The sequence below is a fragment of the Meleagris gallopavo genome, chromosome 2 (genome assembly GCF_000146605.3).
Source record: "Meleagris gallopavo isolate NT-WF06-2002-E0010 breed Aviagen turkey brand Nicholas breeding stock chromosome 2, Turkey_5.1, whole genome shotgun sequence".
Lineage (NCBI taxonomy): Eukaryota > Metazoa > Chordata > Aves > Galliformes > Phasianidae > Meleagris > Meleagris gallopavo.
In genome coordinates, this window is record NC_015012.2 from 17784552 (window position 1) to 17809194 (window position 24643).

The following is a 24643-nucleotide window of genomic DNA, read 5'->3' on the forward strand; positions in this document are numbered from 1 at the left end:
TCAGTTTTCTTGAACCATCATTTTTATTAAGCAGAAAATTCATATACAGTTGAATATATACATATAGTTCCACCCAAAGCACATAAATTCTGCTCCAGCTGGGGGTTCAGTAGCAGTGGTTCTGAGGTTTCAAGGTTCCAAGACCTGTTGCCTGACCGCTGCTTTTACACCTTTCAATTATTTAGTATGTTAGAGCAGCCTGCACGTAGGCACTTAATCCTCATGTGCTTCCTTTTCCAGCAATGACTTTGAGGCAGCGCGGGCAAGGAGTGCTTGAGGAATCTGCAGTGTACCTTCTGCAGCGAGGGCATTTTGCTTTGGCAGTGGGTAGGGCTATGACTTTATATGAAGATTCTTCACGAATATCTCCACCTGTTAAAGAAAACATTGCTGAGGTCCTCTACACACAGGTGTAGTTAGCATATTCCATCCTATGGATGAAGGGAAGGATCAAATAGGTTATAGTACAGTAATAAATAAATATGGCTTAGCACAGAAGCAGACCTGGACTGGTTTTCTTACCTTCTAAGTTAATCAAAAAGTTCCCTGTGACAATGTTTGCATCTGCAGGTGTTTCTTTAGGTATCTCACTCAACAGAGTTGTTTGAGAAGCCATCATTATTTCATTCAGCTGTGACACTCTCGAAGATTCTTCAGCCTGCAGTGCCTGTGGAAGAGAGTTAATTTTCAGACCTGGGTTTGCTCCTCAGCATCCTCTTGCTATCAAAGGTTAAACAAAAAAAACAAACAAAAAAAGAATTGCTGTGTGATTGCAATAGCTGTCATAGTCTTGTCAGGAAGAGAGCACAAAGTTTGCTTGTATGAAACATTGGGCTGTATCATCTCCAGGAGTCCCAACCTCAGCTAGGTTGTGTATTTTTTTTTTTTATGGTGAGTACAACAGAGCCACATACTGAAGCAGAAACAAGTTTACAGAAATCAGCTTTTTTTTTTTTTTTTTGCACAGACAGCTCTAATTTTTAGTTGCATTTTTTACCTCCATTAATTCAAATAGCAATCCAGGCTCAATTACAATGATGACTTCATATTCCAAAGGATTCTTGCCAGAGATGGACCCAAGGAAAGAGTCTCTCATTGCACATGCACCTTCTATTGCTTCCTCAATCCCAGGTTTCTTCCACCCTGAGCTTGCATTAATCCAGCCAGTACGAAACACACCCTCTGAGTCTTGAGAGCAAAGCAAAGGAAATTTTAGTTAAGTGTCTTTCTATTTAAGTAAGTGTTTAAGTGAACAAAAATAAATAAAGAAGAATGGCTTATCTCTGTATTTGTATTCCTTTCAACTATGCAGTTCAACAGCACATTAGAAGAAGTCCTTAGATAGGACATGCGCTTTACCTTTCTTGTAAGGGAGGTGCTGGAAAACCTCCTCTGCTAAGTGAGGAAGAATTGGTGCAAAGGATCGAACTACTACATCTAATGCCTCTGCTAGCACAGTTTGGCATGAACGACGCTTAGGATCTTTTTCTTCTTCGCAGTAGAGCCTGCAAGAGATGAAAGTGCTAAGTATTATCTTTGTACTTCCAAGTTAATGTTATTAGTCAAGAATCATACTTTAAATGGAACGAAGCTTGAAAGTACAGAAGTCCGACCTAGTGTGTAGCAGGAAAGCTCTTCCTAATTCTTGATTTACAAGTAAAGCGATAAGGGTACAAAAGTTTTTGTGTTTTCAGCCACATTTTGTCACAGGAAAGCTTTGTAAATTACATGTTAATTGACTTCACTGTATAGAAAAGAATCTTTTCTCAGGGAGGTGAGCCTGCATCTCCACTAGCCCTTTGTTATAGTTCACCTATAAATTTTAGGGCTAGGATTTTTTTTCCCCTTGCTTTAGGTACATTCTGGAAACTAAAAATCACTGTAACCCCCAATCAGTACAATTCCCTTCCCTACACAGCCCTTTCAAACTTATAAAGATATCAGATTAAATTAATCAAATTAAATTAAATATCAGATTAAAGTGCTTAAAGAGACATCCTTAGGATTCTTCAGTAAAAGATGTCAGGCTGCCCAGCTAAGTGCTAAAGCCCCTTCCCTATAAACTCACAAATACCACGGATGTACACACTTGTAGGCAGAAATACAGCTTCAAAAATCCCTTCTTAAAACATGGTTTCAATGTGCACAATGCTCGATTACCTTCCAAAACGATTCACTGCCCCCAGAGGACAGACCAGAGAAGCACACTGATTGCAGAAAGACTCAGCCGACAGTGACTAAGCTCTCATCTGCAGTAATGAGTGCATGACAGCACAGCCCAGAACTGTATTCACTCAACATTTGCATGATGTTACTATCTTCATCTCCAAGGGACTACTGTTCATTATTTTTTTTCCCCTCGATGACTTAAAGGCAGAAGTAATGAACTAACCTGTCTTTGATTATGCTGAAATAAAAGTTAGACAAGTTTCTGGAACAGAACGCTTGCAACAATCGAACAACTTTGCTGTAATCGTATTGCTTGTATGCTTCTGTAACCTGGGAGAGGGAGCAGAGAGAGAAGAATGGCACACTGGTTTTCATCACACAGCATACAGTGACCACCCCAATGAATCTGAAATGCAGACTGTGGTAAGTGGAGTCTGGGAGAATCTTTTCCTCAAAAGATTGTTGGAGGGAAAAAGTATTAATTCAGCTAACTAATTAGGACAGAAATAATTCTAGTTCACATTTTAAGGGAGAAGATGGAGAGATCAGAAATTATGTCTGTTCTTTCCCATTCAGCAGAATAACTGTAAATAACATATATTACTAAACGCTGGCAGATTTCTGAATAAATGTTAGATTTGTTTCTTTAGCTCTGAGCCTATTTCTAAAGATTTCTAATTTGAAGCCTTGGGACAGAGGTCAATGTCAAAAACAAGGTGAGAATGTTAAAATCAAAGCCTTCCTCTTAGAAGCTGACAAGTATTAAAAGAAGCACACTGTGTCTCAAAAAAAAAAAAGCCTCAGTGATTGTTATTTGCACACCTGATGCACGATTTGCTCATACACTTAAAGCATGTTCCTCTAGAAGCTATGGCCAAACAAAACCATTACTCATACTTATATTCATCTAAATAGAAATTACTCATACCTTGCTGCCGTAGTCTTGCAATAAATGCAGCATGTATTGGTCTACTATGTACATCTCTGAAGGAGGGATGGAATCTGTTTCTGGATTGAAGCCAGCCATATTTCCCAGCATGAAACGTAGTGTATTCCGAAGCTAGGAACAAAGCAGCCAAGTTAAACACTGATGCTCTGCACTTTAAATGAAACACAGAATGAGAATATCCTATAAAAGCTGGTTGCTTTTCAAATTGATTAAGTAATTACAGAATGCCATGAAGAACATATGCCAAAAGGACCTGTAGAAATTGTAAAGACTGGGGGTTACCTAAGCTTGCTGCACAAAGCACGTGTTTATCCTTCACACATTTACTCTTTGATCCACACACGTAAAGAGCACAGCAACACCCACCTGCTGTGGGTTCCTGAGAAGAAATGAACCTGTGGGTTCAGAAAATTGAACCCGAAAACTTTTGCAATGAGTTCTACCTATCCAACAGCAACCCAAATATAAAGAGGCCTTGCCCTTAGAATGAGGAGTATTAGCACATTTGGTTCTTACCTTGTTGATGTCATCTCTGGCAGCATTAAGTACCACAGGCCCAATCAGCACCTCAGTAAAAACATTGGATTCAGCCACCCACCAGCGTAGAACATCGGCACCGTACGGGGGGTCCTTGGTGTGATCCTAAGTAGAGACAGAGAGGAAAACTGGTAGAGGTGCCCTGCAGCACAGAGGGCACTGCAATTCCACGCTGACAACGCTGTGCACGTATCTGCAATTCTAGGAAACTCAAGAGTTTGACTTACATCACCTCCATTGATTACCACATCAGGGTCAACCACATTGCCAATGGATTTGGACATCTTTTCTCCTTTCTCACCAAGAGTAAATCCATGAACTATCAGAGTCCTAAAGAAAAGATTTTACAGAACAAAAGAGCATCACTGAAAAATCTATGTTAAGAATACATTTCTAATGGTATATCTACAGGTGAAAACACTAAGAAATCTTCTACATTGGTAAGTCTGAGGCTTCATCTGTAGAGTTCAACCAACTATGAATATGCCATGCTACCAATCCAAATAGAGCATAAATGTTCATTTTCCTCATTTCATCTCACCCTGTTAACAGATATCCAGGGCACATGTTTCAGATGTATTAAAAACTAAAATATTATTTACTATTTAAGTCAACATATTTTTAAAAAGTTGCTCAGCCTCTTAGCAATTGACTCATGTTATTCTTCTCTATGTTTTCTGTCTTCAAGACAGTGTGTCACAGCTATGAGACACCACGCACATGGTGATGCTGAATGCCTTACAGCTACATGTTCCAGTCACACCTGCTAGTGACCATAACTGATTTTCATACTGTATCTCCCATAATAATCCCTTTGATTATAGGAGTTTCAGTGAGAGCAAAAGAACAGACTTTAATACCTGTATCTGATAATGTAATAGCATATAAAACCTGAACAACTCAGAAAGAAAACATCTATTAAGAGGGAAATTTTTTAAACAATAAATCCATTCCAATCTAACTTGCAGAAAACTTTACACTGAAAACACAAAGCCATAAATCAGATACATAGTAATGGTTTCATTTCTATTCTTCTTATGCCATCAAAAGCCTAGTATTCAATAAAGGAACTTGTAACGTGCTTGCAATCTATGCACTTACTTATATGGTGCTTTTTTCCTTGTTGCCACACTTGTCAATAGAGAAGATTGAAACCAGCCTCCCAGTTGGTCTTTTCCCTCAAGGTATACATCTGCTCTTTGCTCTGTGCCTTTAAAAATAGAAGATTTGTGAATATTTTTATTTGTTAGTTTGTTTTAAATATCAGCCTGTACCTTTGAACAACTAATAACAGAAAATCTCTGCAAGTCATTACTAGAACTTATTTTGCTCTTCAAATGCAGTAGATTAGTTACTTTTATGAACTGTGCACAGTTACCTGAACACAGAATCATGAAATCATAGAATCATTTAGGTTGGAAAAGACCATTAAGATCATCATGTTCAATCAGCAGCCCACCTCTACCATGCCCATATCTACATCCCTCAGAGCCACATCTCCAGGGCACTTGAGCACCTTCAGGGACAGTGACTGCACCACCTCTCTGTGCAGCCTGTGCCATCACCACTCTTCCTGAGAAGAAATGTTTCCTAATAACCAACTTGAGATACAACATTATCCAAATGATATTATTTTGCACTGGTATTGCAAAATTTGCTAACATCCAAGAGCTGCTGAAATCCAGAACTTGTCAAACAAACTTGCTCTTCACTGAACAAAATAATAAGTTCGAACGGAAGCTATAACACTCAGAGCTCTCCATGAGAAGATGTCAAATTATTTTCAGTTTGAGAACATCTCAAACTTTGCATTTAATAAACATCTGCGCTGCAACCTGACATTCCATCAGCTGGGAATTCCTTGCTATTCAAATCACAGATGTAAAATGACTGCCTAACCTGTGTAATGCAGCAGGGATTTTCAGAGACCACGAAGCTCTCTATGTGATGTTCACCAGTAACAGAATTTACATTTCTGGTCATTGGCCTGCCAGGAAGGTTACAAATTCCAGACAAGCACTGAGGCAACATGAGAACATATTGTGTGAAAGAGGACTCTGGAAGAGCCTGGCTTTTCCCATAGGGCTGAAACAGAGCAGTAAAGCTTTAATGGCCTTCTGGTGAAATTCAGTCACTGTATGAAAGGGGGCAAGATCTGTTGATTCAAGAAGCCCTTCCTAGTCTGACACAATTCCAGTCAAGTCACTATCAGAGAACAGCATAACACGCAAGTCACAAAGCCTAGAAATGCGCAACACTGTATGTGGAAGAACGCAGGGACAGGAATTCCCACGTACGGAGACAAAAATTTCTCTGCTCAGTTTTTAACTTATAGTTCCTCTTAGCCACTTCTTAGGACCCCTCACACAATGCTTCTTTCTGCTGCTGCCACCCTTGATTTATTTGCTTAACCTAATGGAAGTTTCGATATTTAGATCCATCCTGCAATAAAAGGAAGTTCAACATTACAAAGGTCAAGGCCATGCAGTTACAACTAGCGCAAGGAAAACGTGTGGGTAGATGGAATGGCTTTTAACACGTTTATTCCTTCAAAAGAATCCGCAAAGTTTGGGTTTTAAAAGCAGGAGAAGTAGGGATCAGTCTTTGTCTTAACAGACGGCAAAAAGAGTTGTGAGAACAAGGCTTGAAAAAAGCACACCTGTGGTTATGAAGGAAAGTGGAAAATCTGTTCCAACAGCAGCAGCAACACTTTTGTTTTACAGTCAGTTTACTACATGTTGCTTGTAAAGAAGTGACCTTTTCATGGAAATGACAAGCTAAAACTTAGGCAAGTGAAGAGTTTTGCTCAAACCACTGATGGTAAATTGGTATTGGTCTTTTTGATGGGAACACAAACGCGTGGCAAGATGGCTAATGTGAGAGTTTGATGGGGGCCTGAACGTCTCATCTGTGTAACATACAAATATATGCTGGATTTGCAAATACAAAGCCTGGTTTTTAAGTGCACAGGCAGCTCCTCTACCTCAGTTTCTTTAAAGTTACAGTGATTATATATAGAAATTAATTAGAACCATGAACATTTCTTTCTAAATTGAAGAATGCATTCAGCAAGGAGCGGAGCCTTCAGTTACTTATTTCACACTGAATTGTAGTACATAGGTCATTAAGGAGAATGACAATTTATGATCCTTCAGGTTTGGATTTCAAGATTCCATATCTTTGATCTTACAGACTTTGACTTTTGGATTAAACGTATTGTATTTTAATGACAGGAATGAATCAGCTAAGATAAATTCAAGTCTCTCAGTCAGCACAAAAGTTTAAGCACACAGATAGGTAAGCTGTAAAATAATCGCATTCATTCAGTTAAATATTAGCCAATAAGATAGGGAAAGAGTTATGCTGAGAATTACCATCACTGCAGTGTGAAACTAAGGGTGAAAAGCAGTGTGACTTTTACCAAGAGCAGATCACACACAGATGGAGCTCAGTGTGCATTTTTATACGGAACATTTTGAAAAATGTTGATTTCAGGTTTGTAGTACACATGGTGCTCTGCCCGTGGGGAAAATGATGAGGTTTATAGGACAGCTTTAAGACAGAAGAGAGGTCCCTCAAAGGGATGCTCCGGAACCAGCTAATGAAATGAGTGCTATCAAAAGGCTGAACACAATCTGAACTTCAAACAAAAAAAAAAAAAGCAAATATCCCAGGTATCACAGAACAGAGCATTTTAAATCTGCAAATGCTTTAGAACCAGATTTTGCCTTTACCACACCTTCTGGCATGCACTGTATTAATACTCTGCTTGTAACACAGCAGCACTTAGTCATAGATAAAACATTCAAAGAAATTTTAACACTGCATGAAAAAATGTGGAAACTCTTTCAGTGCTTGAGGCACATGCAGCAGGAGAAACATGGGATGAGATCTCATAAGAGTAAACTGCTCAGTGAAAATAGTGCTATGCAAACAGAGAAGCGAAAAGCATCCCCAAGAAACCCTTAGCATCAGAAGGGGGTTCAGAGCACATCATAGATGTGGATCTGCTCCAAATGGTGCCAGCTGTTTCAGATGGAATTGACACACGATCCAGTGACACTTGTACAGTTTTGGCCCTGTGACTACAGGAACTAAGTGTCTGATCTCAATGTGTGAGTTGCACCTTACTGTCACAGTGCCCATGCAGTATGGCACAGTCACCCCCAGTTTGGTTCTGGAGCTCACATTGCTCAATCTCATTAGATGAGTGTTTCACTCACACACAGCACATTCAATCCTATGTAAGCTCGTACCCAAGTTCCCCAACTCACAGAGGTGATATTTTTGGGAGAACTGCATGGCTTTGTCTTGGCAGGGAAGTCTGTAAAGCTGTTTATTCCTGCTGGTTACTCTCAATTTATCGTTTTCAGTTACTTGAGTTCAATGCAGGAAGCCACAATTATGAACGTGAGTCACACGGTTTTAGCCACCCATTCCATCCTCCAGTTGTCCTGAAATAACTCACGTGTTGCAGCCCTTGAACAGAACCATGGCTTTGCATTACTGTCCTCACAAGGTGAGCGATAACTGCTGTTATCACTGATCTCCTACCACAAAATGAACAGCACTTTGCAGGTAGCATGCCAACCCCCACGTGCCAGTGCGCCTTCATGACTTTAAGCTGCAGGAAGCTCTTCAAAACAATTCTGGTTTTCTCCCTGGATTACATCCTTTTTTCTTTTTCCCCTAGAAGTATTTGGGAAAAAGAATCTGACCAATTAGTCTGTTTGGAAGCTTTGCCAATTGCTTTTACTTCCATAGGAAGAAGTTCTGCAAAAGGTTTTAAAATCTGGGGCACATTGAGAAATACAAAACAAAGCTACTAATTCAACAAATTCTCTTTCAAAGTGCATTCTTCATAAAGGGAAAATTAAATCTGCCATTTTATATGAATCTCTGGCTTTGCACTTCCACATCTGTGTCAGTGACTGGGAAACAGAAGAAAAGGAAATGCAACCTTTGTAGCATTTCTGAAGGTAAAGAGCTTATGAAATCATCTTTCTTGTTAGTCATATTCCCAAATTTTGAACCTGTTGGATTACTCCAGTCATGGCAAAATGAGCAGCCTCACACACCAAGTTCCAGCAAGTTTCATGAAAACAAATGAGCAGATAGATACGAGACACTTTAAGAGTACCATGAAGAAAAAAATCTGTATTGTGAAAAACAAAACATTTGTGGATTTTATAGAATCCATGAGAGCCTTAAACAAATTAACAGCAAATCAAGGGTACTGATTCCGCTATTATTTATTAAACACTGCATCCTTTCTTTACATAGGATTAGAGAGAGATTTTGCATCCTGAAGTGTTAAGCCCTCAGAGTATGCGAGGATGTAACTGTGCACATAAAATACCACTACTTCTCAACACTTCTGAAAATCAAACCAAGCCAGAAACTTTTCTAAAGAGAATGAACTTCAACGTATGTAAAGGTCTTCTATAAAATGAATGTTTGCTGATGGTACTGTTGCCTGACCGCGTTGCTATGAAATAAAACCTCTGGTACTAACGTGTTTTATAATTCAACAAGATTGTTATCACGTAATTGTGTACTGAGTTTAAAGTCCAGACTCAATGCATGGGATCAGACTCCTCCTCTAGAAAGGACTCCTGACTTTGGACTATCTTCCAGGCAAACAGTGTGTTTTACACGGGTAGATAGCTAGATACACACTGTGTTGTGTATATTACCTGAATTGAACACAGAATTACTGCCTATTTTTCTATAATCTTTTCTATATTTTCTCACTTACAGCAGACCTGCTGGGTAGCAAATACTGACAGCTGGAACTACAGACAGCAACGTATAGCCAACAGAATATTCTAAGCAACAATATACTGCTTTAGTTACTGAAAGTAATCAGGAATGAAGTACTACTCTATGCCTACATTGTTGAACTTTCTTTGATTCTGCAACTGATTTCAATTTTGGTCTTTTTCAAATGCAATCCCCTGGCACAAACTGACATTTATTAACTGAAAAATAATTTAAAAGCTACCAGCTAGCAGCAAAATGCTTTGGCTATCTGTGCCATGAAATTCTATACCACGAACAAATACATTAGGAGATATGTTGTATGACACATGACAGGATCAGACCAAATAATGTATTCTAAAAATCAATGGCACCTTCAACTACACTGAATATGAGCTTGCTAACATGGAACTTTCCTCTTTATGCAGCTTTGAAGGAGGTCAAAACCAGTTTGCTGCTTGCATTATCTGACTCAGCTTTGTTTATACCAAGTGCATCATGCAAAACAGTTACATTTTGTTCTCCAAATATTATAAAAGAAAGATGAACACATTCATTCTGTACCTTCCAAAACATGAGCCCAGGAAGTTCCACTATCAAACCAGATGTCTAGGACATCCTGCCCCTTGACATAATCCAAAACATCATGACCACCAGCCTATTGGGAAAAAAAAAAACAAAACACTTGTTAAGAAATGCAAATCGAATACATCATATCATCAATGCTTTTCACAGCCAGAAACAAAATACATTTGGTTTCTGGACCAGTTCTGCACAGGTTATGCTACCAAACTCCATGAAAAAACACAGAATAATTCAGATACATAATTTCTGATAAAAACCCAAACAGAGAAAGGAGAATTACCAAAAAAACTGAGATGGCACAGTAACGCTACAGTTTCTGTTTGCTTTCTAATACAATTGTAAAGGGAACAATACAAAAACGGGAAGAACTAAATATAAATTCAGATTTATTTTAATGGCAAAGACTCAATATATATTTGTGCTGATAGTTTAGTTAATTAGAATGTTAGTTTCCTCTCCATCTAAGAAGAGGAGAATGGAGATCTAGGACCTGAATTAACAGCACAAATCTGAGTTTTACCATATTCAGGTATCGCTTTCTGAATGTTCCTTTCATAAAATATGTTCTCATAAAGGTAGAAAATTAAAAACAATCATGAAAATGTATATTTTTCATTACTTCCCACTGCTGAACCATATCATCCACTTGCTGTATTTAAGTCAAAAATTACCTTTGCTACAGCCTCTTTTGATAACAGTTGTTCAATAGGAAGGGTCCACCACGCATCTGTTCCTTGCTGCTCCACTATTTTGATGATATCTGTGATTGTTTCACTGGGTTAGCAGGGAAAAAGACATTCAAAATGACACATTCAGTTGTTGTCCACAGTAGGTAAGGTGTTGAATTAATTTTTGACATCATTTAATGCCAAATTTAGACATACACTGAGACAGCTTAACAAACAAAAAACTGCACTTAGTCTTCCTGATTCATAGAGCATTTAATGAAGAGGTAATTTTTAAAACTTCAGCTGTATTTAAAGGAATACAGCAGATCATCCTGACTCAAAAATATCAAACTAAAAGCATCGTGTTACCTAACTATCAGAGGTAAGTTTTTAATTCCTCACTTCTCAAGTTGAGCAATTAATGACATCTTGACAAGGTGTTGCAAAAGGGGGACAAGTAAACACCTGGCACAATTCTCTTGAAAATACAAAAGGCTGATGATCTAACTTCCTTAGAGTCAGTGCTTAGTATTCTATTTGGACATCAGCATGTTTTTTCTCTGCACTACTATTAAGCTGAGCTATATCACTACAACATTTACTTGGCTCTTACAAAGTTTAAGCATGAAGACCTAAGTTCTCCAAGAAGTTGTAAAACAAATTATTACATAGTAACATCACAAGGTAAGAAGGTAAGAAAACATGATTTGACTATTGACTGTGGGGATAAAACTGCAATGCCAGACCTATGGTGGTCTTTACAAAGTAAATTCACATAGAACAACAGAGGACACACTAACACACTAACCAGTAACACTTTCAAAATGGCAATGACTTGGTAATGCACCTGCTATTTATCTTGGTAAAACAGCATTTAGAAGCTCCATTTCTGACTGCTATCTTTTCCTTTCAGAAATATTTGCATAGAGGTTTATTTGTCTGTACTTCCAGCTGTGAAGTGTTACCTCTCAAAGACAAATGCAAACAACTCTAGCTCTGGTACACTCCCTGGAAGCTAGGCAGCAAGCATCCCTTATGCTTTGCCTCCTTCAGGCTAAATCCACAAATTCAGAGAGCTCTCAAGAAAAGATAGTTCAGTGACAGCAGAAATCAGTTTGCCAAACATCTGACCAATTCTAGGCTTTAAGTAAAGGAGGTACAGCCTGAAGCACTACCACTCAGATACAGGGTTTGATTTTCGGGTGTTCCTGTGTGGAACCAGGAGTTGGACTCGATGTTCCTTGTAGGTCTCTTCCAACTTGGAATTATTCTGTGATTCAGAGTTTTCTGACATTGCAACTATAGATTTACCCCAGAGTTCTACAGAAATCAAGAGGGGAAGAAAAAAAAGAAAGCTTCCAAATGAGGGATTTCAATGACAAAAGTAGATTTGCCAAAGCTGCTCTAAGTCTGCACTCAGTTTTGAATCTCTCAAGCTCCTCCAGCTTCAGAGCAAACAAGCAAACTAATTGGACAGTCTTAAGGAAGACTGATGGTTATTCGTTAACGTGGGCAGGCCTGTCGTGTTCAGTACATTTCTGTGCAGTGCTTGTTCTTTAGGAATTATGTAGGGTAATGATTTACACCAGCAGCGTCTGAATAAAAACTTTTTGAGGGAGGGAAACGTGAAATACACCCTACTGTTTGCTGCTGTCAAAACTGTGTTGCTACCCATCTCTCCTCAGCAGAGGACATAATGGTCTATCACACAAATATTTGGAGAATTTAAGGAGGGGACAACTGGGACAGAAACGCTGTGGTAGTGCAAATTGTATCACCTGTAGAGAAGAGAAACTGCTCTCCTCATCAGCAGCAGGGGGAGGCACAAGAAGGAAGTACGATTTTGCTATCAATCTCCCTTATGGAACCACTATAAAATGACTGCTTTCACTTACCCTAAGTGCAGCTGCTAACACCACACAACAGCTATCTACCATCACAGATACACCATTTCTACAAAACATTCTACATAACAGGAACTAAGCTTGCTTCAAGTGTATCGCTGTGCAATGTAAAAGCTTGCAGTGTTTATTTATGAAATAATTTAAAAGACATTTTTTTCATGAACTAACAGACACCATCATGCTGTACATGAAAGTTCTCAGACAAGTATGAGAAGGTCCAATTTGTGCTATGCATCCCCTACAACAAATAAGGACTCCATAACCGTCAGGTCAACTCGCTATTGACCAACATTTTGGAAGTTCTATCATGGTTTCAAATCAAGTAGTAAACATTTTGGCAGTGCAATTTTTTTCTATTATGTCATTTCCCTACAGAAAATACATAAGCATTAACAATCATCCAATCAGGTATTTTGAAGAGGGCATAATTAAGACTTTGAGGATGTAATTTCACAAAAACTTTTCTCTCCTACATTTTCAAAGAAAACCCTGACAAAAAACCAACCCCACCCAGTCACTCTAATCTTTTTGTAGGATCCTTAGCATTAACTGTTACCAGATGAGAGAAAAATGAATATATTTAAGTTATCAGTAATGGAAGGAGGAAGATTATGGCAAAGTACATTTGTGAAGGGTCCAAGAGAAAACCACCTTCCTCAAATAACTACTCATCACTTTATAATCTGTGAGCTTCAGCGTGAGCATGGTAATTCCCAGAGTTAGCAATAAACACCATTGTAAAACTTTGCCCTGTATTCATACACGGTATCTGGAAGAACTTGCGTTACGTGTCATTCGCTACGTTTTTAACACTGAAACTCCTACGGCAATTCACGCTACCACGACACCAGCCAATCACTCTCAAGTCTGATATTGATTATGCTGAACACTTATTTAATGTGTTAACAGAAATTAGGCAGCATTAAGATATAGACAGGAGAAGAATACAGTTCTCGATGGTCTCTCGACCTCTTTTCAACAGCAGTAAAGACGACAACTTATCTTCTTTCTACCATGAATTGTGATACTTCAGCAGTAAGTATGTAGGTTATGGTAAGTTGCTATTGTTTGCAGCTAATGGAGACATTCAATGTTTTAAAAAGCTAATTAGAATGCACAGTAGATCTATATCCAAAATGGGTTGGTTTTCTTTCCTGTTTGTTTTGTGTGTGCGTGTTAGAAATGGAAGTTAGTTGCAAATCAAAGGCACAGAGTGGGGGACAAGAGTTCTGTCACTGTAACAACTTTTGCAATATTTATTGGCAAAACTGCAATTATTATTATCTGAACAGGGTATTTGTAAAATTAACAAGCTAATTCACGAGATAAAAATAAAGTGTGCATCTCACATTTATTTCCTGGTCTAGAACTACAAAACTCTGGTTTTACTTTTGGATCTATTTCTCTCCTCTTCAAGTTACACAATTTCCTCAAATCAGAATATTTTCCTCAAGAAAGTGATTACATATAGAAAGCTGAGAAAGTTTGTTTATTTGGACATTTATTCTACTTAGTCATTTTTCCAGAAAAAAAAAAAAAAAAAATCACACTCATCTTTCTACATTCTCCTAATTCTTACTAGAAATTGCAATATTAAAAAATGTTTTCTCTTTTAGGTTTTTATCATTATAATTGTTACTTAATTTCTGATTGTAATGTGACGAGGTGTACTCTACAAAAAGAACTTAGCCTTCAGCAGAGCATTAAATTTATAATCTTAGACAACAATATCATAAATTCAAATCTACTTAAGGACTATGTGGGGCCACGGCAGCAAACAACAAGACTCATAGGGAGATCTGGCATCAAACCTGATGCATAAAAGATTACAATCTAGCTTTCAGCTTTTAAGTCAGAAAGAATATTTTGCAGTCACTAATGACTGTGTGTGTCTGTTTGGGACCAGCAGTTCTATCTTGAAAGAGGAGTTTCCTACAAACTTCCACATGACAAATTCATGCAGTCTGACTTACAGAGGAGCCCCCAGCAGTTTCTTTTAGGCATCTTTTTTCCCCAATATCTTTTTTAAAATTATTTTTTATTTTATTACAGTTGATAATGCATAGACAGGATCATTCAAGACAGACCACTGGTGCTCTCATATGTAACAGCAACTCCATGTGGACTACACTGACTTCCAGTGGAGATGCTGTTACTTTTGATAGTGGCTCAAAGACTCCGGATCAGCTGCTACTGGAATTACATCTATCCAGTGTTCAAGATTTGAAAACAGCCTGAGTTTTGAAATGTAAGTTATTATTTATTGCTGTATAAACGATATTGAATTATTTGCACAATCTACAGACAAAACTTCTCAAGAGGTGGAAATATGTCAGCAGCCTATTTTCAACATGACAATGCAAATGCAATGCAATATTTAGGTTTCTGTATTTACTTCAGTAAGAACTGGTGTCCAGGAAAATGACCTATGAATTGACAGACTGCTTTCAAAATGTGCCTGTCATTTCTATAGGCCAATATTCTGTGCACTTTTCCTACTTTGACTGCCAAGGTCTGCTATTAAAAGTCTGCTTTAAATCTTTAATGAGAGTTTCATATTTTACTTTGAAAACTTCACCTCTACTGTAAAACATTTTAGAAGTAAGGAGAACTGAGCATCAGAAGCTGTCAATTGAATTAAATAAATCTAATTTTGCAAGCATATTGGATAAGTCTCTTTTTCCCCCCTTGAAGAAAGCTGATTGAACACGCCATTGTATCCTTTTGCTCATTCACCATGTGCGACTGCTGGGCCAACACCCGCACACAAAGGGAAGAGCCATTAACCAACTCCAAAGCCTGTCACACCAAAATGCCCTCATGGGCACATACACAACTCCTGGAATCTTCTCACACAGCTCAAGCATTTCCAGAAGACACGTATTTTATTGATTTTCAGGATAACTTTCCTGTATCTCAAAAGAATTCCCTTACATCTCACCTTTCAAATGTTCTCTGTACCAAGTAGGACTGTCATACTGGATCAGCTCCTTTAACTGCTGAAGGAGAAATTTCTCACAGTGCCCCTCATGTCTGACTGCCAGCTGCTGAACTGTATTTCGTTATACTCGAGTTTGTTTTAAAAGCACATTTGTAACAACTTTTAGCAAGCACAAGGAACACACTCAAGCCTACTCTGCAAATGGACTGTAATGCTATTTTTGAGGAATACTTATATGTTCACACCAAAAATATATTAAGATATAGCAACAGTTTCTGCAGGTAAAATGATTTCACATTCCACAAAGCCTCCATATTTCCTGACGTGCCTCAGCATTACTCAAGTACTATAAATGACTACAGTTATTGTAGTCATTTGTCCCAGTTATTGCCTACAGTGAGAGGCAAAGTACTTACCTGTGCACCTACACACCCAGTCACACCAGGTAAAGCTAAGGACTGGCTGCTTAAAGTCCATTCCCTACTGCCTACACCCCAAGTCTCACTAGCTATTACATTTACATGCTCAGTCTAGCTTCTGGAAAACAAGCTGGACGATTTCTGGAATATTTATTCAGCAGCAAAATAAAGAAAGTTCTGCAATGCAATTTAAGTTAGTCGTCAGCTGTGTAATCTCACTGTCCATACTGAATTTACACAAACATTTCTGAAGTTAAAATGTATAAAAAGTATAAAATGGAGTTGTTCTACTAGCATACAATAAGGCAGAAAACAATTATAGAAATAAACAGTGAATATAGAACTCTATCATACTATTTTTATGAAATGCCCCTTAGAGGGTGCTCACAGTTGAATACCCCTCTGCTGCCCAAAGGAGTAAAAGCAGTAACCTATTAATTCTTAAAAGACAAAAAGGACCGTATGTGGCAGAGGTTCCTTTTTTTAAAGCACAGCTGGATTCCTTCTGCATTACACTGTCTGGAATTCCTGAAATTCAGTGTTTGCAATAACTGGGCACTGTTGACAAAAGATGGCAGAAAAAGGCACCTGAAGCTCTAGACCTACCAAATTATACACCCAGAGTTCACTCACTCCCATTACTAAAGCTGACTCTTCAAAACCACTCATTTTACTTTAAAACTAAGTGCAGTTATTTATTCTCCAACCAATTAGGTTATTCTACTTCAGATTTCTCATTACCAGTTAGTGAATTTCAAATAGTTATTCTGTCAAAATATCAGTATTATTCAATGTTTAGTGCTAAGATTATAGTTAGGATCTATTCTAGTCACAACTTGCATTTCATTCTTTGCTTAAATGTAGAAGTCAGTGACTATTGCCATCTCATTTAACTTGAAGAAGGATGAAAGTAGCAGTTACTATAAAGGAGACTCTTCAGATAACTTAAGTATCTAAGTTAATTGATTCTTGCTACTTACATAAAAAGTCACCTTCATTAATGAGTTTCTGACCGTCTTAATTTATAGTTAAATTAGGTGTGTGTATAAACAATTGCAAGAAAGAACATATATTTATACTGGAATAGTTATCATAAGTTTTATAATAGTGTATAATTCCGATAGAACAGACCTCATTTCTTCATTTCTCAGTATAGAGTTAGAGGAATACCTGTTTATCAGGCTTTCTCCCGTGTCCTTCTGATAAAAAACAGGAATAGGAACACCCCAACATCTTTGCCGTGATATACACCAAAATGTCCTTCTGTCCAGCATTTCAAGCATCCTGCTCACTGCAGATGTAGGAATAATTTTCACTTTTTTTAGCACTTCCTATAAAGTAGACAATAAATTGATGGACAAAATTCAGCATTCGGACACACAGTGTTCCTCACTCACATACAATACCTAGTCTAACATAGAATCACAGAATCCTTAGAGTTGGAAAGGACCTTGAAAGGTCATTTAGTCCAACACCCCTGCAATGAACAGGACATTGACAGCTCAGTAAGGTTGCACAGAGCCGCATCCAGCCTTGCCTTGAAAGTCTCCAGGTACAGGACATCAACCACATCTTTGGGCAACCTCTTCCAATGCCTCACCACCCACACCGTATAAGACTTTTTCCTTACATCTAATCTACAACTACCACCTTTAAGCTTGAAACCATTTTCCCTTGTTCTATCACAACAGACAAAGAGTCTGTTTTCTTCTTTCCTGAAGCTCCCCTTTAAATACTGAAAGGCCACTATCAGGTTACCTCCAAGTCACGTCCCAGAGCAATTAATATATATATATATTTTTTGCCAGCTCTGATTCTCTAACAGACATACCCTACATGAGTTAAAAATAACTTCAGCATCTCTGCTTCGAAACTACATCTTGACACACATTATCTGTATATTACAGAATGTGGGTAACCACTCATTCCCCACCCTTCTGAATAACTGGCTTATTTTAATTCTTTCTAGAAAAAGGATGAATATGGAATAAACAGCTCATGCCCTAATTAGAGCAAAATCACTATTACCCAAGACAGCCTAATGCACTGGTTGGAGTTTTCTGTGCAGATGTACATAATTTTAAAGAGCACTGCATTTAAAAAATAAAATATTTTAAAGTGATTTAAAATAGGACTATGGCAGAATGAATAGATGATCAAACAAAGGCATTTTACCTTGCAAGACTACTGTAATAACAAAGCTAACTTTACCAGTGACAAAAATACTATGTTTCAAGGTCAGATCAGAAGAGACAGCATAAAAAACATTTTTGGGAAAATATTTCAATAGCTCTTCTTATATATCTCCTGTAAATACAGTGAACAAACTTATAAGTCATTATTTTCATCCTGAATTATAGCAATATTGACAAAAAATAAAGTGACAACCTTAATCGTTTTTATAATACTTGACAACTGTGTATTGTCTGTACAGGTCTGCAATGACCTGTATCAAGACCATTTCCCAATTTCAAGTATTATCAGCCACTTTTAAGTGTCCCACAGAAAAGCAAAGATACCTGTGCTGTAGCCTTTACATTTGCTGTGTTTACAAACCACTGCTTGCTGGCACGAATAATCATTGGTTTTTTAGTTCTCCAGTCATATGGGTAGCTATGCACATATTTCTCCTCTTTTAACAAACTCCCTGCTGCTTGAAGCATCTTAATGACTAGGAGAAAAAAATAAAGCAAGATGAAAATCAGGTTTGACCACAACACTCACGTTAACTTCAATTAATTCCTTTCCACAAAGAACACATAAAAAGAAGTGCTTGCATCTCATCCATATTCAAAACATCTTCAGTTTATACAAACCCTCAAGATACAGCTGCAGGGATGTAACACATAAAGTAATAAATGGCTAAACATCAGATACTTACCAGCTTCGTTTCCCTCTTCAAGTACATTCTTGTTTTTAAGTTCAGGACCTGCAGCTTCAGTAAAATGCCCTCTTTCATCCACAAGGCATTCCTGAAAAATAAAAACACAGATTATGTCAATAAAATACTAAAATGGCTATTAATTACTTTTTTGGTAGTCAAAAGTGAGTTAAGCACTCTGCCGAGTAGCTACTTTTCTAACAAGAAGCAAATTATGATAGATTTGAGTATGCTTCAGTTTAACAAACTGCAACTTAGTAGTTTACCTTCAGACAAGTTAATTTGACATAAGAAGCAGCAAGCCCCACAATGTTTGCAAAAATACTACAATTATCTTCCATCAAGTCATTGGTTAGTATTTGAATGATTTTTCAAATAAACAGTTAACTAACAGCTGCAGGAAATCAAGAGCAAAAGATGAAATAATCAAGTATACCGTGGGTAGTTGATGGTGAGAAGCTACGCTGTAGTCTTCCATACCATGAGCTGGGGCTGTGTGAACTAATCCTGTTCCTTTTGCCATTGTCACATGATTTGCAGGTAACAGAGGAGATACTCTGCCAGGAATTGTGGGATGAGCACAAGAACCATCAGCTAAGTCTTCACCTAGGGTAAAACAAACAGGAACAATGGAGAAAGCAGAGAAGCAATTCACAGATTCAGCTTCTTACCAGACAGCAGAAATGGAACAAATGACTGTATGCACAGGATAGTTTCCATAGGTACTGCTATTTTATCTTATTCGTAGGTTCCCACCCAAATGCTTTCAAATCCTCTGTATTTTTAATTTTGCACACTTTTTTCCTTGAAGTAACAGACAATTTAAAATTAAAAAAAAACAAACACAAAATCTTAGTGCTAATGCCTAGCTGAAAATCCAGCATCAGAGCTTGAACAATCCTTCATGCTACAAAACCACCTTTGTTGACCATTTTTTTCCCCTAGAGGGAGTATGTTTAAGATTAGCTGTCAGACAGCTTAGCACACAAATACAAAAGCTAACAAATACAAACAACAACTGGTATAATATGAGTAAATATAAGGAACAGATTTATTTCTTGTCAAGAAGGCTCAGTACTACTATTGTAAGCTATCATGTGATTCAAAAAGGTGGAACCTGTGAGGAAGACACATCCAGCTAATTTTATCATCAGCTAAAAACAAGATTATTAAGTGGAGAAACCGATAATTTCTTTTTATCTCTGAAAAAGAAGGCATGGAAAAACAGCAGAATAACATAAAAAGTTACTGAAATAGATTTCTCACCTCCTTTAGATACACGTATTTCCCTGAATCACACATACAGGCAAATGACTAAAATCCATAAATGACACAATAAACAACTCAAAATACTTACTCAGAAGTCTGCCTATTACAAAATATTACTATGCAGTATGTCAGGATGCAAACTTAACTGCTTTAGTTTCTCAGTGCAAACACCTCAATCATCCTCATGAAAAAGGCTTAAGACACTGAGACAACAAAGTACCACAGTGAGAACTGAAGTGTATTAAATGACAATACTGGCAGATATCACCAGCAGTTACACTGCACTAGGTATTTTTTTCCAGTACTTTTCATATTGTTTAGCAATCAGGCAGTCAGTAAGCATACTTGTAACCGGTTCCTTGTTCTCATTGGCTTGGATTGAAAGACAGATGAACTGCAGTCAGTAAAAAAAAAAAAAAAAGAATTTTGATCCTTTTGTTTAAATTTTTTAAGTGTGAATCCAAATTTTAAAGTTTTTTTTTTTAATTTCAAATCTATGACTGAGAATTTCAGCTACAATACACCAATACCAAGTCTGACAGACTATCTTTGTACTATTTAAGTAAAGCGTGTTCACATAATATAAAAAAGTCAAAACAGAAGCAAATTTCAATTACAAGATTTCTAAGCTACTTAATATAAACAATATTAAAAACTACCTTTACACGTTGATATAACCTCAAACTGTGTGTCCAAAACAGCCGCTGTAGATTCAACTCTATTTGCAGCTAGAATTAAGTGTTCACCAGTAGTTGCACACTTCACAACTGAATATCTACAATGTAAATATAGACTTATGATACTAATAATTACAAAAATCATAAAGTTCAAACATGAACATAATGTCTAAAATATAGCAAAAGACTTTTAAGATGTACATATCCAATTCACTTTTAAATCCCAAAAGAATTTCAAGATAGCACAGCATCAAAAAGAAGAATTAACTAGAAATGAAAACAGAAATTAATGTATTAATTGAACTAAGAATGAGGTTTACAATTGCATCGCTTAAAAAACGATGCCTTAAAAAAAATGTAATGGTAGTTCAGAATGATTTAACTTTGCTGATAAATACTGATAAGAATGATGATGAGATCAAGTTAAACACACGTACTCTGCATCTGGCATGTAGCAAACTGCTTGATTCGCAGGCACAGTCCAAGGTTGTGTGGTCCAGACCAGCACACTGGTAGGAGATGATCCATCTACAGATGTAAATTGGAAGCACTTTACTTACAATTATGATAAAAATAAAAACTGCCAGTCTTAAATATCTGCACGGAAGTCATACCTATCACAGAGGCCAGCTTAGGTGGTGATTTCAGCAGGGGAAATTTCATGTACACAGAACGACTGACATGCTGCTCGTTGTATTCAAGCTCTGCTTCAGCCAACGCTGTTCTGGGTAGTTAACAAACATAAATTAATATACTTGAGCATGAAAAGCTACTGATAGACTTGCTAAAATTTAGAAGGCAAAACAGTAAGTTGATTCTTACTTTGCTGAAGGAGACCAGAACACAGGTTTATAGTCCTGATAAATGAAACCCTAATGAAGAAAGGGAAAGGAAAACAAACGTTAAGAGACTCAAAAGTCATACAACAAATCAAAACAGACATACTTCATGAGCAAGTCAGTGTACCTTATCATACATTTTGTGGAAGACTCTCAGCTGGTTAGCTTCATACTTTGGATCAAACGTACAATAGCAGTTGGCCCAATCTGCCATGATGCCCCATCGAATGAAGGCAGCTTTCTGCTTCTCAATGGCTCTTTCTGCAAATTCTTTAGCTGAAAGGTACAGTTCAATTAATTATATTCCCTCATCCACTAAAGTCAATAAACAAACATTTAAAATATACTATTAACATATTTAAAAAGAGGCTGAGCTGAACATACTGAAATTATACACTAACTACTGATGTGTATTATATAGATTAATCAAACTAAAATAGATATATTTCAGAGAAGTATTTACATAAAGTAACTGCAAGAGGCAAAAAGATACAGTTAAGTAAAGTAGGAAACTGTACAAGAAAGACACAGAGCTGTTCGAGAGGATCCAGAGGGGAGCCACAAAGATGATCAGGGGACTGGAGCGCCTCCCCTATGAAGACAGGCTGAGGGAGCTGGGCTTGTTCGGCCTGGAGAAAAGAAGGCTGCGGGGTAACTTCATTGCAGTCTTTCAATACCTAAAGGGAGCCTACAAACAGGAGGGGATCAACTCTTTGAAAGGGCTGATAACTGCAGGACAAGGGGAAATGGTTTTAAGTTGAGGAAGGGAAGATTTAGATTGGATGTCAGGGGGAAGTTCTTTACAGAGAGAGTGGTGAGGTGCTGGAACAGGCTGCCCAGAGAGGTTGTGGATGCCTCGTCCCTGGAGGTGTTCAAAGCCAGATTGGATGGGGCCCTGGGCAGCCTGGTCTAGTATTAAATGTGGAGGTTGGTGGCCCTGCATGTGGCAGAGTGGTTGGAGATTCATGATCCTTGAGGTCCCTTCCAACCCTGGACATTCTGTGATTCCGTGATTCTTTGAAACTAAACCCTCTGTTCTTCTGTTTTTATTTTTAAATTCTTGGTTAATGTTATGCACATTCATTACAGCAACAAATTCAGCCTGTGTTGATTCATTTTGCTCCTAATATTATATCGTACACAGTCTGCTTAGAAAATACATACAGTGACCTTAGAAAGTATCAGCAATACCTGATATTAACAGCTTACAGTAAAGTACAAAAACTATATATAAAACGTAAAATTCAAAATATGGTGAGTAATACGTAGAAATACTTAAGCCAACTTTTCAAATATAGATATTGCAAACAGTACTTTACCTTTTTGTCTAATTTCCACTGGTGATAGATTTTCAGCTCCTTTGATTTCTGACAATGCCTTCAATTCAATTGGCAATCCATGACAATCCCATCCTGGCACATAATGCACTTTATAGCCTCTCATCATGTGGAAACGATTAGTGATGTCTTTCAAAATCTGAAAGGACAGAAAGTTAGCACTGCAGCTTCCCCATGTGGACTCGGGACAGTATGACTAAAGATCCTTCTATTAAAAACAAATATTAAAGGGGACATAATTAATTTACATTGAAGACCACACGTTTCTGATTCTTCTTGCTCATCTTTTTGCACTTTGGCAGAACTTCAAAGATCTCCCATCAAAAGAAATCACATTCTGGAAAAATGAAAGATCAGTTATAAACTTGCAGGACTTGAAATGAACAAATCCTACTTGCTCTCAAGCATTTAGCAGGATCTGCAGTGTCTGCCTAGTGCACACTATTGCTTCTTGATATCAGTGACAACCTACCAAAACGAGAGGCTTTCATAAATGTAAGTTTTTACACCAGAACCTTAAGAAGCTGTAGGAAACATTTTACTTTTTCTCATTCAGTAGCATTTGTAAGACTACCGCTCTCAATTGGGAATGTAAACACAACCAAGCATATTTAGCATCATTATTTGAAACTGAAATGTTTATTTTAAAAGGCACTAACATTTCATCAGTGGTTCTATTGAGGGTACCAAGATAAAGAACAAATGCAATACAACAAGGTTGCAAGATACCCTAAGGAGAAAAAGAACCCCAAGGCACAGCTCAACCATGCACTACAATAACTGTGTGTATGTATTAATGTGTTAGAAGTGCACGAATATAAACAAACATTCACTCAAATGTGTGATTACAAACACAAGCTGCATTTAATATTATCTAGGAATGGATTTTCTCTAAAAATACGTTCTTGTTTTACAGAAACAGCCTCAAATGAACACTCAGCACATCGGTACTTTTTACTACTGCATATGGTCTTTACGTCATGGTAGGGTCTTCATAATGCCTTGGTGTCTTACAGCATCTCTGTCACTGTATCACTTGTGTTTGCCCACAAAATGAAAATTAAAAGCCCTGGATACCAAAATTAGCGCAATCATTTGGAAGGGTTATTAATAATAAATGGTAACGGAGAGTACGCAGTGTGTTACAGGAAGCATTTATCATTTCAAAACAGAACAGAAGCACAGAATCATAGATTGGTTTGGATTGGAAGAGACCTCAAAGCCCACTCAGCCCCACCCCCAGCCATGGGCAGGGCTGCCCTCCCCAGCTCAGCTGTCCAGGGCCCCATCCAACCTGGCCTGGAGAGCCTCCAGTGATGGGGCACCACAGCTCTATGGGCAGCTGTGCCAGGGCCTCACCGCCCTCTGAGTTTATTTCCCCCGGCAGTATGTATACAAGTAGGTATTTACTTTATTTAAAGCATGGCCAACGTGAGGATCTCCATTGGCATACGGCGGTCCATCATGAAGACAGAACTCCTGCTTGGCTTTCCTTTGCCTTTGCCACGAGTACAGCTCCAAGAAACCACTTTTCTGCGGAGACAAGAGGAAAACACCCAAACCGTCACACGTCGGCGCACTTCCCAAAGTCGGGTGGTGAAGCACTTTAAAAACAGACCAAAACGAAGCGCGCTCCGGGCGGAGTCGCAGCCCAAGTTGCGGCCCGACCCCCGCCCTGCCGGCCCCGCACCTGCTGTATCTCCAGCTC

General features: G+C 37.9%; 1 protein-coding gene across 1 annotated transcript in view; it reads right to left on the reverse strand.

Annotated features, from left to right (window-relative positions):
* The window catches only part of IARS2 (isoleucyl-tRNA synthetase 2, mitochondrial), a 27021-nt gene continuing 2378 nt past the window's right edge, over nt 1-24643 (reverse strand). The window contains exons 2-24 of the mRNA XM_010706804.1: nt 24626-24640; nt 24346-24468; nt 22918-23074; nt 21726-21874; nt 21582-21631; nt 21374-21483; nt 21197-21287; nt 20742-20857; nt 19250-19419; nt 18814-18904; nt 18452-18603; nt 17103-17263; nt 10672-10774; nt 9980-10073; nt 4757-4865; nt 3883-3985; nt 3635-3760; nt 3098-3229; nt 2393-2499; nt 1360-1505; nt 998-1188; nt 523-667; nt 1-372 (exon numbers count right to left, since the gene is read on the reverse strand). Of these exons, the coding sequence (XP_010705106.1) occupies nt 221-372; nt 523-667; nt 998-1188; nt 1360-1505; nt 2393-2499; nt 3098-3229; nt 3635-3760; nt 3883-3985; nt 4757-4865; nt 9980-10073; nt 10672-10774; nt 17103-17263; nt 18452-18603; nt 18814-18904; nt 19250-19419; nt 20742-20857; nt 21197-21287; nt 21374-21483; nt 21582-21631; nt 21726-21874; nt 22918-23074; nt 24346-24468; nt 24626-24640 (2793 nt within the window). The 3' untranslated portion in view covers nt 1-220. The remainder of the gene's footprint in view (nt 373-522; nt 668-997; nt 1189-1359; nt 1506-2392; nt 2500-3097; nt 3230-3634; nt 3761-3882; nt 3986-4756; nt 4866-9979; nt 10074-10671; nt 10775-17102; nt 17264-18451; nt 18604-18813; nt 18905-19249; nt 19420-20741; nt 20858-21196; nt 21288-21373; nt 21484-21581; nt 21632-21725; nt 21875-22917; nt 23075-24345; nt 24469-24625; nt 24641-24643) is intronic.